We start from the raw sequence: 14,157 nt of genomic DNA, 5'->3' as shown, positions 1-14,157 counted from the left end.
CCCCTGCTGGGAGGAACCTACCTTTCCTGCCTCACCCCGGCTCCTTCGGAGAAGAGAGAAAATTGGAAGTCGTTAAAGCTAGACCGCCTCTCCTGTGACTGCTAGGAAATAGATCACTCAATCGATTGTATTCATTGAACGCTTGCTGTGTGCAGAGCACTGTACAGAGCATTGGAGGAAGTACAATATAACAGAGTCGGTAAACACGTTCCCTGCCCACAAGGATGGTGGGAAGAGGCCAATAGAACAAGCCACCGACTTTAGCTCCGAAAGTGGAACCGGCCACGCAACTGGGGTATGACAAGAAGTGGGCAAGGTTAATCACCTCCCTCCCCCCCAGTTTGTCTGGCCCAGGAAGAATCGAATCCCGATTCCAACTAGGTCCCTAGGTACCCTCTGATACAAATAAGGTGACGTCACACTGGCAGTGGCCGTGACAGCGGCGGGATTGACACCCGCTCCCGCCCCCGCCCCGGGAAGACTGCTGCTCTCAGGAGTGGCGGCTGCCCGTATTTGCGGACATTCAAATGTCTTCACGGGCATCAACCATCTCAACTCACTTTTATGGGCTGTCTGCGATCTTACTGACACCTGGCGATCCTGCAGGGACCGGATTATCCGCCTAGAGGAAAGACAACCGGATGACAATGTCAGTACAGTAAGTGGCCAACAGAGCCTGATGCTATCCGGTTTGGGAGAAAAAAATTAATTTGGGGGATAATGAGGAGAAATTTTAATGTTAAAAACGTGAATCGGATGTTAGTATAGTAATAATAGTATATTGAATGAGTGGCCAAGAGGTCCTTGTGAGAAACGTTGGGCGTTATTTCCCTAAGCCTTTGTGTTTGAGCATTATTTTTTGAGGGTTTCTCTTCTTGTCTCCCTAACCCGCTGTGTACTCTGATTGTATATGGAAGTGGAACAACTGATTTTCCCAAGGTATGTGGCAGCATGCACTACAAACCAGGTTACGTAACTGAACCTTCAATGACTCCACCGACTCAGAGGAGTGCTGAGATCCCTTAAAATGAGAATTTAGTTTGCCAGTGGAATCCTCAGGCTGCCTCGCTGCTAATGTGATATTCCAGCCATCGCTTTTATTTTTTAAATGAATGAGAACATTTGGGGTAAATTACCACTTAGGCAGTGTACAGGGACTTCTGCATACATTATGGCCAATGGCTAAGTAGAGTTTCAAGCTTTAGGAGTTTTCTACAACTTTAGGGGTTTTTTTCTTTCTTTCCAAATCAAATCCTGCCCCTCAGGGTCGCACCTGGAGAGTTTCCAGTACTCTACCGGTCTCGACTATGGGAGGGAGAGTCAAACAGGGGTGTATCCATTCCATTTCTAGCTTGTGCAGTGGCTAGAGAGTGGAAGGCAAATCTGCTACAAGTCAAAACTCACCTGTGCTGGGCACCAGCGGCATGGGAGAGAGTCGAGGGCGGAGACTCAAGTTTACTGCGCAGAAGGAGGCGATGGTAAACCACTTCCATATTTTTACCAAGAGAACCCTACAGATCCACTACCAGAACAATTGCAGATGGAGGTGGGGCATCCTGGGAGAGATGCGTCCATGGCTTCGCTCTGGGTCAGAGACAACTCGACAGCATAAGACAAATCAAATCCTGACTAGGTTCCGAAAGGTAATTTATTGAAAAATGAAAAGTCATGTTCCGGATTATTTTTCCAATTACCCTGATTAGCAGGATATCGGCAGACAAGTCTTGCTTAGGTCCCTTCCTGACTCACTGGGATGCCACGGTCTGAAGTCCGTTCCTCAGAGTTATGCGAAAAACACCCATCACAGAAACAAAGAAGAATGAGCCGCTGAAGAAAATCAGGCAGGAGGAAGAAGACAATTAAAGAGGAGGAAGAATGAAAACAACATATGAAAAAAGCACATGAGTAGATTACAGTGAAACATTGATTTTGATGGCTTTCATTGATTTCTGCACATTCACTATAAAAAAAAGTTTTGAGAAAAATAAATCTGGATTTTCCCTTCTCCCCCCAACACAAAAATTCTAGGTAAAGCCATTTCAATCCCTTCTTCCTAAACTAACTGTGGGTTGTTTTTTTTTTTATTGTCTCCCCTCAATGAGGAGAAACTGGCAATGCCACTGTGGTGGTTTGTCAGTCTCTGAAGGGCACTTCTTCGGCCGGGTGCAAGTCATTTAAGTGAGCCCTGGGTCCAGCTATTTGCCTTAACGACCCCTGAAATTCTTCCATTTAGATGTTCTCTGAGCCCTCGCCCTAGGGGTGAGAAAGCTTTCATCTGAATGTATGTAGCACTGGTAGTGGGTATGATTTCTAACCCACGGCTTCTAGGGATAGCCTCTTCTGCCGCTGCCGGCCTTTGGGGATAACCAACCCCCCATGGCTCCCATTTCTTCAAGGATCACTGCGGGTGGTGATGGTTGGGGAGGGAAGGGTGGGTTGAGAATGGCCGGATACCCATTCCTGCCTCTCTTAGGATGAGCAGATCCAAAAGAACTCTTCAAGTGTTGCTGTGTCCCTCAGGTGGGAGTCGTTCCCAGACGCCTATAATTCTGGCATAGAAATCCTTAGTTGCTTGGAGTCCACCACTCCCACTAGAGGGTAGAATCGCCGCTGTTAGCTCTTGTTAAAGTATCCTCCTGGGCCAGTGAGATTAGTGAGGGGTTGTTGCTCCCAACTGTGCCCCAAAGTAGGGGGTATAGGTCAGACAAGGATCGTGAAAGTGAAATCCGAGACCTCAGTGACTTTCTGTTTGACTGGCAAAATTTGCACCTACGTACATAGCCATAATTTATTTATTTATGGTGATGTCCGTCTCCCCTTACAGACTATAAGCTCGCGGTGGGCAGGGAATGTTTTTGTTATATTGTTGTGTTGTAGTCTCTCAAGTGCTTAGTGCAGTGCTCCACACACAGTAAGTGCTCAATAAATATGATTGATTGATTAATTGATCGTGGTCATTTGCTTGTAGGCTGGCACCTCACTGTGGCACTATTCTTCCTCTACTAATGAACAAAAGGTTCCTGATGGGAGAGCCTGAAAAATTCTACCCTGTTTAAGAGGCGAGGCATTTCCCTAGTTTAAAATTCTTTCTTGAAACCCATTTCCATGAACTCTCTCGCTGAGGACCTACTACTACTATTAATAAGAATAATAATGGTATTTGTTAAGCACTTACTATGGGTCAAGCACTATTCTAAGCACTGGGGTAGATACAAGTTAATCAGGGTGGACACAGTCCCTGTCCCATATGGGGCTCACAGTGTTGATCCCCATTTTATAGAGGAGGGAACTGAGGCATAGAGAAGTTGAGTGACTTGCCCAAGGTCACACAGCTGACAAGTGGTGGAGCCAAGATTAGAACCCAGTTGCCTCGGGCTCCCAGGCCCCTGCTTTATCCACCAGGCCGTGCTGCTTTAGCTTTCTGCGGAGGAAAACAGCTAGGGCTGGAGACGTAAGTTTCCGGCCCACAGGATCCGAGTCAGGACTCAGTAGGGCCTGGGGAGTTTGGTCAAGTCTTAAGTCACCCCTGAGCCTTTGGATTTCTGGGAAGTTGGGAATGTTGCAAGAATGATCGAGGGTGAGCCTGGCCTGGTGCCTCAAACCATTCCTCCCCATCTCCCAGGACTTCTTTAGAGAGTATACAAATGATCACAAGAACCGTGGAATTGAGCTGTCTTCCAGGGGATCTGGTGGACCAGGTATGATCTGGGACTGGTCCAGGCCCCACAGAGGCATTTCATGCTCTTTTTTCAGGGTATTTAGTATGTGCCAGGAACTGTACTAAGCGTTGGGGTAGATACAGACTGATCAGGTTAGACCCAATCCATGTCCCACGTGGGGATCACCAGTCTTAATCCCCATTTTACAGATGAGGTAACTGAAGCTCAGAAAAGTGAAGTGACTTGCCCAGGTCATCCAGCAGACATGTGGCAAAGCCGAGACTAGAACCCAGATCTTCTGACTCCCAGGTCCATGGTCTTGCCACTAGGCCACACTGCTCTTCAAACTAGAGGAAACCATCAGGCCTTGGGCCTCAGTCTAGACCTGAACCTTATCTTGGAACTGCTAAAACCAAACTGGTCCTTAGGGTAGAAAGAATTCAGATAAATTCAAAAGGGCATTCACTCCTGGGCAGTTGCTTTGTCGTGCCCTGCCATTTGATGTGGAGGAGGACAAATTGGGTTAGAGAGTATCCCTGTCCCACATGGGGCTCACAGTCTTAATCCCCATCTTACAGATGAGATAACTGAGGCCCTTCCACTTATCCACTCTCTTCTTACATTACACCCTAGATGGCTCTCTTCATTCCTGCCAAGCTAACTGACTTAACTGTGCCTCATTCCCAGCTCTCCTGACACTAGCCTCTTGCTCCCCTTTATCGATCGCTGAATCAGTGAATCAGTGGTGTTTCAAAAGCAATCAGTGGTATTTGCGTGCTTACACATGTAGAGCACTGTCCTAAATGCTTGGGAGAGTACAACACGACAGAGTTGGTAAATACATCCCCTGCCCACAAGGAGCCTACATTCTTTACGTCTGCCTCCCCCATTTCAACGTAAGCAGAAACTTACAGAGCACTGTACTAAGCACTTGGGAAAGTACCATGTAATAGAGTTGGTAGATGCAATTCCTGCCCACAAGGAGCTTGCAGTCTTCAGGGGTCGACAATCATTAAAATAGAGGCTTTCCCGGACTAAGCCCCACTTTCCTCAGCTCCTCCTCCCCTCCCCGTCGCCCCAACTCTCTCCTTTTGCTCTACCCCCTCCCCGCCCTACAGCACTTGTGTATACATGTACATATCTATAATTCTATTTATTTATATTAATGCCCATTTACTTGTCTTGGTGTGTATATATCTATGATTCTATTTATTTATATTGATGCCCGATTACTTGTTTTGATGTCCGTCTCCCCTCTTCTACATTGTAAGCCCGGTGTGGGCAGGGATTGTCTCTGTTGCTGAATTGTACTTTCCAAGCACTTAGTGCAGTGCTCTGTGCACAGTAAGCGCTCAATAAATACAATTGAATGAATGAATGAATTAAAATCAATTACAGGTAGGGGAAATAGTCGAGTGGAAGGATATTTACATAAGTGCTGGCGTATCACGGTGCTTAAGGGGTGCCCAGCCAAGTGCACAGTTGACGGTGAGGGGAGGGCAGGTAGGGGAAATGAGGGTTTAGCCAGGGAAGGCCTCAACAGACTACATCTCTTCCCCAATTTCAAAGCCCTTCTGAAATCCCATCACCTTCAGGAGGGCTTCCCTGATTGATTTCATGTCTCCCCAGTTTTTATCCCTCCAAGTGCCACTTCAGAACTTCCACACCACCTAAGCACTTATGAACTCATAACCTCCCATAATACGTACATATCTTACCTACCTTATTTCTTAAGCATTAACTCATGCACATAATGATAATGATCAGCATGGTATTTGTTAAGCACTTACTATGTATCAAGCACTGTTCTAATCACTGGGGTAGATACAAGGTAATCAGGTTGTCCCACGTGGGACTCACAGTCTGAATCCCCATTTTACAGACGAGGGAATTGAGGCACAGAGAAGTTAAATGACTTGCCCAAAGTCACAGAGCTAAGTGGCAGTCGGGATTAGAACCCACAACCTCTGACTCCCAAGCCCGTGCTCTTGCCACTAAGCCACACGGCTTAGCTGCTTCATATCACTTTCTGTTTCTTCCTCCTATCTGTAACTTATTTTAGGCTGTCTTCCCTGCTAGATTGTAAGTAGCAGTATTTAATGAGCGCTCAGCCCATTTGGTGTAGTGTACTGTATTAAGTGCTCGGGAAGTACAAAATAAAGAAGTGACATGTTCCGTGCCCAGAAGAAGCTTACGTTGAAATGGGGGAGGCAGACGTAAAGAATGTAGGCTCCTTGTGGGCAGGGGATGTATTTACCAACTCTGTCGTGTTGTACTCTCCCAAGCATTTAGGACAGTGCTCTACATGTGTAAGCACGCAAATACCACTGATTGCTTTTGAAATAGACAAAATCTGTAAATGTATATTCAAAAGTGCTGAGGATGGATATAGATATGTTCATAAGTGCTCAAGGGTTTATATGATCTTGGGTGCTGGAATTCATCGGGGAAAGCTTGCTAGAAGAAGTGGGATTATCAGGGAGGTTTCTGACTATAGGGAGAGGTGTGATCCATCACATTTGGGGAGGGAGGCAGGCCCAGGCCAAGAGAACAGCATGAGCGAGATACGGTTAGTAGGGTGGCTAGAGGGGGAATGAAGGGTGAGTTGGGGAAGAGCAGAAAGGAAGGTGGGGTGAGCCTCAAAATTGACTGTGAGGATTTGTCACTTTGACATGGAGTGACACAGGAAATCAGTGGAAGATTTTGAGGAATGGAGATGCGTGTGTGCTCAGCGACGCTTCAAGAAGATAATCTGTGAAGCAGAGAGGATTATAGATTGGAATCGGGAGAGGGAGGCTGGAGACCAATTTGATAATCTTGCTACCTTCTGACGAGGGTGGCCATAGTTATGGTGGAGAGGAAGGGCTGGAGGGGGGAGGTGTTGTATAGGAAAAACTGGCAGGATTTGGGAGGAGACCGAACGGAGGAGTTGGGGATGACACTGGAGTCGTGGGCTTTTGGGTCGGGGGATGGTGCTGTTATCGACTGAGATGGGAAAGCCAGGCGGAGGAGTGAGTTTAAGGGGAAAGATGAGTAGTTCTGGGGCATGTCTAATAATTGGAGTGTGCTCTGCCCACAGTGGGTGCCCAATAAATATTATCGATGGATGAATTAAGAAATTGGGATAATCTACAGTCATACTCCAGATTATAGCCACCTCATATTAACTGAGTTAATGTTCATTCATGCAATCATATTTATTGAGCGCTTACTGTGTGCAGAGCACTGTACTAAGTACTGGAGAGAGTACAATACAAAAATAAACACACATTCCCTGCCCACAATGAATTTACAGTCTAGAGGGGGGGTGATACATCTAGAAATGTTTGATTATATTACCCTAGGTTACAACCAAACCACAATGCCCCCACTCCAGGGGCATAACCTATATCGTTTGCTATATATACCCCCCAGCCACTCTGATATTTAAGCTGAGCACTACGGTGAAGTAAATCCCTCCCTGCTTTCTTTCCACCTGGGCTGAGATGAACCTATCCACCTCATGAATTCTGGTGGAAAGCTCCTCGTGGGAAGGGATTGTCTACCAACTCTATTATACTTTACCCTCCCAAGCACTTACAGTGCTCTGTACATAGTAAGTGCTCTGTAAATACCATGGATTGAAGAGACTCTGCTCAGAGTTTACATTGGATTTTGAAGGTTTAGAAGAGCCCCTTGAGCAGGTGAGCTAAGAAGTTATTGTTCTGGGTGGGCAACTTAACTTTGAATTGGATGATGAGGATGTCAGTGAGTTAAGTGCATCTCATTCAGAGGGCTCCTTGTCCAGCAAGGGACCTCAGAGAAGCAGCGTGGTGTCGTTGATAGAACATGGAACTGGGAGTCAGAGGGAGCCGGGTTCTAATCCCAGCTCCCCCACTTGTCTGCTGTGTGACTTGGAGCGAGTCGCTTAGCTTCTCTGTGCCTCAGTTACCTCACCTGTGAAATGGGGATTAAGACTGTGAACCCCGTGTGGGACCTTGTATTTAGCCCCAGTGCTTAGAATAGTGCTTGGCACACAGTAAGCCCTTAACAAATACCATCACCATCATTAAACTTTGACAATCCGATGCTTCATTGCAATTTGCCAAAAGAGTTGAAGCTATGGCCTCTCCACCACCAGGTAAGACTTGGGGGTTTAAAAAACCTTGCATCTTTTTTAGAGAAAGTGGATGAATTTACAAAAAAAAAAAATAATGAAGACACTGATGGAGAGAAAAGTTAAAAGGTCTATTGAAGTGTTCAGAAGGAGTTAGCTCATTACAAGGTATTTTATGAAAGCAAGCCGAAGCCCGTTGTTCAAACAGAACTGGATGAAATCTTTGCTAGCCCGGTCAGTAAGACAAGCTATTTTTGCAGTCTCTTGCAAACTCATAATTTACTACAACTCAGTTTAGTAACGTTTAGAATTATTCTAACAGTTTAAAGAATAACTTAGTGATGTTTAATGAAACAGGTTATAGCACATAAAGGAATTTCATTATTTTTCCAGAAGTTCTAGAATGGATCACAATAAAATATGTCATGGCTGTATCATGGGGTGTGCCTTTACTATTTTTTAATGGTATTTGTTAAGCACTTACTACGTGCCAGACACTTTTCTTAGCACGGGAGTAGATACAAGGTAATCAGGTTGGACACAGTCCCTGTCTCGCCTGGGGCTCATAGTCTTAATCCCCATTTTACAGATGAGGTAAGTGAGGCACAGAGAAGTGAAGCGACTTAATAATAATGATAATAATGATAGTGATGGTATTTGTTAAGTGCTTACTATGTGCCAAGCACTGTTCTAAGCGCTGGGGTAGATACAAGGTTATCAGGTTGTCCCACGTGGGGCTCACGGTCTTAATCCCCATTATACAGATGAGGTAACTGAGGCCCGGAGAAGTGAAATGACTTGCCCAAAGTCACACAGCTGACAAGCGGCAGAGCCGGGCCTCGAACCGACGATCTCTGACTCCCAAGCCCGTGTTCTTTCTATTAAGCCACGCTGCTGCTCAAGGTGACTCGCCCAAGGTCACGCAGCAGACAAGTGGCTAATCAAAATGTATTCCTTTGTTACCTCCTTTTAAAAAAGAAATTTTAGCAAGTACAATCTAGCCAAGTTTCTTACCGAGGGGCAGCAACCCACAGAAGTGGCAGGATATGCCAATGGTGCCCACTAACGTAATGGGCTCTACATTCTTCTGTGTTTGGCAGCTTACTAGACACAGAGGAACGTTTTCTTTTTGTTTACTAGGGCATTTCTATTACATGAAATGGAACAGCGCTGATGTCATTAGCTTTTAAGTAGGAGACTGGGCTTTGTCAAATTTGTTTTTAAAAAGGACAGTAAAATGAAATGAAAACACACACACATACGATTTGAAATTTTTCTGGCAATGTCTACTGGTCTGAAAGAGTTAATACATTTCCCCAAGAGCCTGAGATTCCAAAGAGAGTGATTTGGGTCCCGAGAAAATCTGGCCTATTTGCCCACATCTAATTTAGGCAGTCACTGAAATTAAACTCCAAGTTAGTCTTAAAGTTTGATTTAATAATGTTGGTATTTGTTGGTATTTGTTAAGCGCTTACTATGTGCCAAGCACTGTTCTAAGCGCTGGGGTAGACATAGGGGAATCAGGTTGTCCCACGTGGGGCTCACAGTCTTAATCCCCATTTTACAGATGAGGTAACTGAGGCACCGAGAAGTTAAGTGACTTGCCCAAAGTCACACAGCTGACAAATGGACGAGGCGGGATTTGAACCCATGACCTATGACTCCAAAGCCCGTGCTCTTTCCACTGAGCCACGCTGCTTCACAATTTTATGATTTATAATGATGCGTTCAACCATGGGATTTTCCAAGACAATTAAGACAATTAAGGCTAATTTTTTTCCCCCAAGGGTCCCCAGGGGAATTTTGGTCTATTTGCAAATTTGGGGGAGAAAAATAATTTCAGGTATTTTTGAGAACATAGGGATGAAGAGGGGAAAAAAAAAATCCAGCATTTGGCCTTCAACAGAGTGTATAATTTTGAATATGCACCTTTTGGGAGGCGATTAGATTTTATCCCATCTACTGTTTCACTTCTCAGGTTAAATGGTTGGATTAGCTAGCACTCTTCCTAATCAACTTGCATTCAGTGGCCTTGCTTTGACAATTTGGAGGCAGGTTTATCTATACTCAGCATCTCGAGGCCATGTAAATGTCTTTAGAGGCATTTCATACACCATCAGACTAATAGCTGTGTTTCTCTGGTTCTGTATCACAGCACTAGTCCTTTTTTTTCATCACTGCAGCTGTTTTGCTGACCTTGTTTCCTGGCTGGGAATGTGTCCAGTCAGCTGTGGATAACAAAAACCAAGCAACACAAAATTGAACAATTGTATACGTTTATTTAAAAATAAAAATGCGTGCAGGGTTTTTTTCATGTGAAAAGTCTTCTATATGCATGTTATAAAGCCAAAGTGCACAATATTCCAAAATCAAACTTGGATCTTATGTGGAAACATTAGCACACGTGAGTGGATTGAGCAAGTTGAAAACCCAGAAGCCAGATGTGAAGATAAAAAAATCTGATGGAGAGCTCTGACAGTGTTCTCCACGTTAAAACTAATCTTTATAAATGGTAAAACAATGGGGTATATACACGGGATTCCTTAAATATTTGGGGTATGATAAACAGTCATACAAGGCCACAGCCATGCAAGGATTATTATAACATTTCTTTTATAAAAACTATTTTGTGTTCAAGAGAATTGCCCTATTATTTTGAGTTCATATAAATTTGAAGGGTATTTTACCCTTTATTTATCGTATTTCAGTCTCATAGAATCCCACAGCCTTGCTAGGATTATTATATCATTTCGTTTATAAAATTATTTTGTGTTCAAGAGAATTGCCCTATTATTATTAGTTTGTATAAATTTGAAGGGCTTTTTAGCTTTCTTTATTTATTGTATTTCGATCACGTCTTTCCTCCAAAGAGCTCAGGGAGCCATACAAGAGCTTTTAAACATAGTAATGATAATAATAATAATAATAATAACGCAAATTTGTATAGCACTTGGATGTGAAAGTGCTTTGGAAGCAAACTCTTATCTTCCCCGTGAGGTTAAGAGGGAGAAAGAATGGCGTGGAAGGCAGATTCAGCAAAAGCAATTTGGTGGCCCTAGGTGAGGTCCTGGGGCTGGGCTGATGGTGGGGAGGGGAGAGTTAAAGAGTAAAATTACCTGCCAGTCCTCAAATCCCCTTTCACCGTCACCTGCCACTCCGGTAGTTCCACCCTGTACCTTGCCTTTCCCGGGATCGAGTCCGGGCTCGTTCCGGGGATGTGAAACTATTGGAGTAGGAGGGACATCCATTTTTAAAAATTCCTTTCCCCACACCCCAAGCCAGAAAATGACCAGTTAACCCAGGGTCTCCCAGCACCCATGCCATCAAGGCAGGGAAGAGGCAGGGAGATCCCCATAGAGCCTCTGCCTTCTACCTTCAGGGGCACTGCAGCTCTGGAGAAGGAGCAAAGCCTGAAGACAGTGGCCCCTTCCAATTTTCAGCCCTAGGTGACACCTAGGACACCTAGCCCTAGGATCCCTAGGAGAAGCAGTGTGGCTTAGCGGAAAGAGACCGGGCTTGGGAAGTCAGAGGTCATGGGTTCTAATCCCGGCTCTGCCACCCATCAGCTGTGGGACTTTGGGCAAGTCACTTCTCTGTGCCTCAGTTACCTCGTCTGTAAAATGAGGATTAAGGCTGTGAGCCCCACGTGGACACACTGATTACCTGGTATCTGCCCCAGCGCTTAGAACAATGCTCGGCACAGAGTAAACGCTTAACAAATACCATCGTCCTCATCATCATCACCACCTGCCTCTGGCACCCCAAACACCAGTCCTGATGTGAAGCAATCAAAGAAAGGGGAGGAAAGGTGTGTGTGGAAGGGAGATATGGAAACGCAAGCAACAGTAAGCTCTTTGTGGGCAGGCAGCAAGTCTACCAACTCTGTTACATCGTACTCTCCCAACCTTTTAGCACAGTGCTCTGCACGCAGTAAGCACTCAATAAATATAATCGATCGATTGATTGAATTCAGATCGTAAACAGACCAGTCCCTGGTCTGTAAGAACTCTGCCGATCAGTGTCTCTTTAGGGTGGTATCGTGGCAGCCTCCGAGCAAAGGATTCAATAACTGAAATAAATGTTCTTACTGAGAATTTCATTTTTCATGTATTTTAATAAGATTTATTTGCCTAGATACTTTCATCTTAAAGCCATTTAACATTATTATCTTTATTCTGTAAAGGTCAAGGGGTGCTACTTTAAAAATGTTGAAGTGTCTGCAAGCAGCAGCCAAAGTCAAGGATCTGAAAACCACTGCTCTTGACAGGATTTTCTTAGGGCTTATGTTCCTAATACAGTGAAGCCATACCATCGTTCTTGCCTAGCATTTTTAACTTACAGACCATATCTTTATGCCCGTTATCCATTGAAATCTTTATCCTACACCTTCTTTCATAGATCTCGATATCAAAATCGTTCTCTGTCAAAAGAGGTCCAAGACCTAATGGTTCAAACCAAAAGCAGTAATGAGGCAAACTCCTAAATTTTAGGATCACTGTGGAAAAAACAAGTCACAGGGATCCACTTAGTGAGCCGGTCCACTTGGAGAATGTTTTGCCCAGCATTATTCAAAATGATCGTCTGCACTGCCCAGCTCCCTGGATAACTGCCCAACTTTCTTCTTCATTTTGTTTAGCCCAATATTTCTCAAATTGTCTTCGCTTTCAGTATTTCCAATAGCGGAAGATTTTTCAGCTATTTATTTTGAAGCTACACTGGATGACTGTATTCTTCCTCTACATTCAGGTTGATAGAAGGATAAAAATTTGAGACCCACGGTCTGATGGGGAATTAGGGGTATGGCTCCCATTACTGTCATGAGATTTGTTTGGCTTTTTCTGTGGACTAAATATTTATTACCTCCTAGGTTCGATCTCTTTTTAGGGTTTAGGTGGGAGCTAGTAAAGCGTTCTTCTGGAAAGAGGAGGAGTCATGTGTGCTAGGCACCGAATTTCTCCTCCAACGTGGGAGAGAGTCGAGGGAGGAGACTCAAATTTACTGCACGGAAGGAGGCGATGGTGAACCACTTCCGTATTTTTACCAAGAAAACTCTATGGACACACTACCGGAACCATCGCAGATGAAGGTGAGGCGTTCTGGGAGCGATGCGTCCGTGGAGTTGCTATGGGTGACAGGACAAGACACGGCTGTTAAGAGGGGAGAAGAGCTGACAGCCATAATGAAAAAAGAAACCAACTGTGTTGGGGAAAAGCATACCTTTACCACCACTGGCACATTATTTTTTTCCTTTTTAGGAAAACCAAAGAGTATTACTGTGCTCCCTCTGATGGTGAACACACCCTTTGGGGTGTCTGCATCTCTCTTTCATATGGAGTGGGCTGCGGCTATCTTCTAAATTGCCCATCTCATTCAATCAATTAAGGTTTATGAGGACTGCCTTTGTGGTCTTTAATCTAGTAGGGGCACAACCACTAGAAAATAACAACTGCATCGTGGGACATTAGGACACCATTTGGCAGTGAGAACGGCAGTTGCCCAGGAAGAAGCACTTGAATTGGCCAGATGTCAAGTGGACATGGCTGGAGTGAGTGAAGCCAGCTTCCCTCATGGACAATTCATGGAGACAGGTACTGGAGGCCCCTGTTTCTGTACAGGTTTCCCCTTCTCAAATCGACGTGTTTCAGATATCGGATTTGCAATCCGACAGTCGCCAGTCTCTGGACTTCCAAATCTGCTCGGGGGCATAAGTGGTCACCTGATGACCCTTTGCCTACCTCTAAAGCAAAAGCATTTTGCAACCATCATCTGTGCATTTGCCTCAATGCTAACGAATCCTGATAAAGACAAAGAAAAATTCTATAAGGATCTGGACATTCATTCATTCATTCATTCAATAGTATTTATTGAGCGCTTACTATGTGCAGAGCACTGTACTAAGCGCTTGGAATGTACAATTCGGCAACAGATAGAGACAATCCCTGCCCAACGACGGGCTCGAGAATCCTGCAGTCGAGAAGCTGATGATCATGAAAGATTTCAACCTGTGGGTGGGCAGTGAGGCTTTCCATGAGATTGGAAAGCTAAAGAGCACTTAGATTATGAGCCCCATGTGGGACAGGGACTTCATCCAATCTGATTAATTTGCATTTACCCCAGCACTTAGAACAGTGCTCGGCACATAGTAAGCCCTTTACAGATACCATAAAAAAAAATTCAGTGAGACATGTAAGCTCTCTGTGGGCAGGGAATGTGTCTACCAACTCTGTTATATTGTTATATTGTATTCTCCCCAGTGCTTACTACAGTGATCTGCACAGAGTAAGTGCTCAATAAATATGATTGATTGATTGAATTACCTATGTTATCTTCGGCTCCCTAACATGGCAGTTGCTCCCAAGGCCCATTAATGATATCTCGACGATACCGTTGTCTGGCAACGGG

The 14,157-nt window shown here is 44.7% G+C and overlaps 1 protein-coding gene and 1 non-coding gene across 3 annotated transcripts in view; both read left to right on the top strand.

Annotated features, from left to right (window-relative positions):
* Nucleotides 1-519: 519 nt before the first annotated feature.
* MGLL (monoglyceride lipase) overlaps nt 520-14,157 on the top strand; it is a 197,199-nt gene continuing 183,561 nt past the window's right edge. Inside the window, exon 1 of one of the 2 annotated variants that reach the window (XM_007668314.4) lies at nt 520-649. In XM_007668314.4, the coding sequence (XP_007666504.1) occupies nt 642-649 (8 nt within the window). In that variant the 5' untranslated portion in view covers nt 520-641. The remainder of the gene's footprint in view (nt 650-14,157) is intronic. The other variant, XM_029051065.1, reaches the window with a different exon arrangement.
* Nucleotides 1,256-1,394, top strand: LOC114807260. The gene has a single exon (XR_003755311.1). It is a non-coding gene; the product is annotated as a small nucleolar RNA SNORA7 (small nucleolar RNA).

The sequence above is a fragment of the Ornithorhynchus anatinus genome, chromosome X1 (genome assembly GCF_004115215.2).
Source record: "Ornithorhynchus anatinus isolate Pmale09 chromosome X1, mOrnAna1.pri.v4, whole genome shotgun sequence".
In the NCBI taxonomy this organism is placed as follows: Eukaryota; Metazoa; Chordata; class Mammalia; order Monotremata; family Ornithorhynchidae; genus Ornithorhynchus; species Ornithorhynchus anatinus.
The sequence above is the reverse complement of the archived record's forward strand: the minus strand, read 5'-3'. Positions and strand labels throughout refer to the sequence as shown.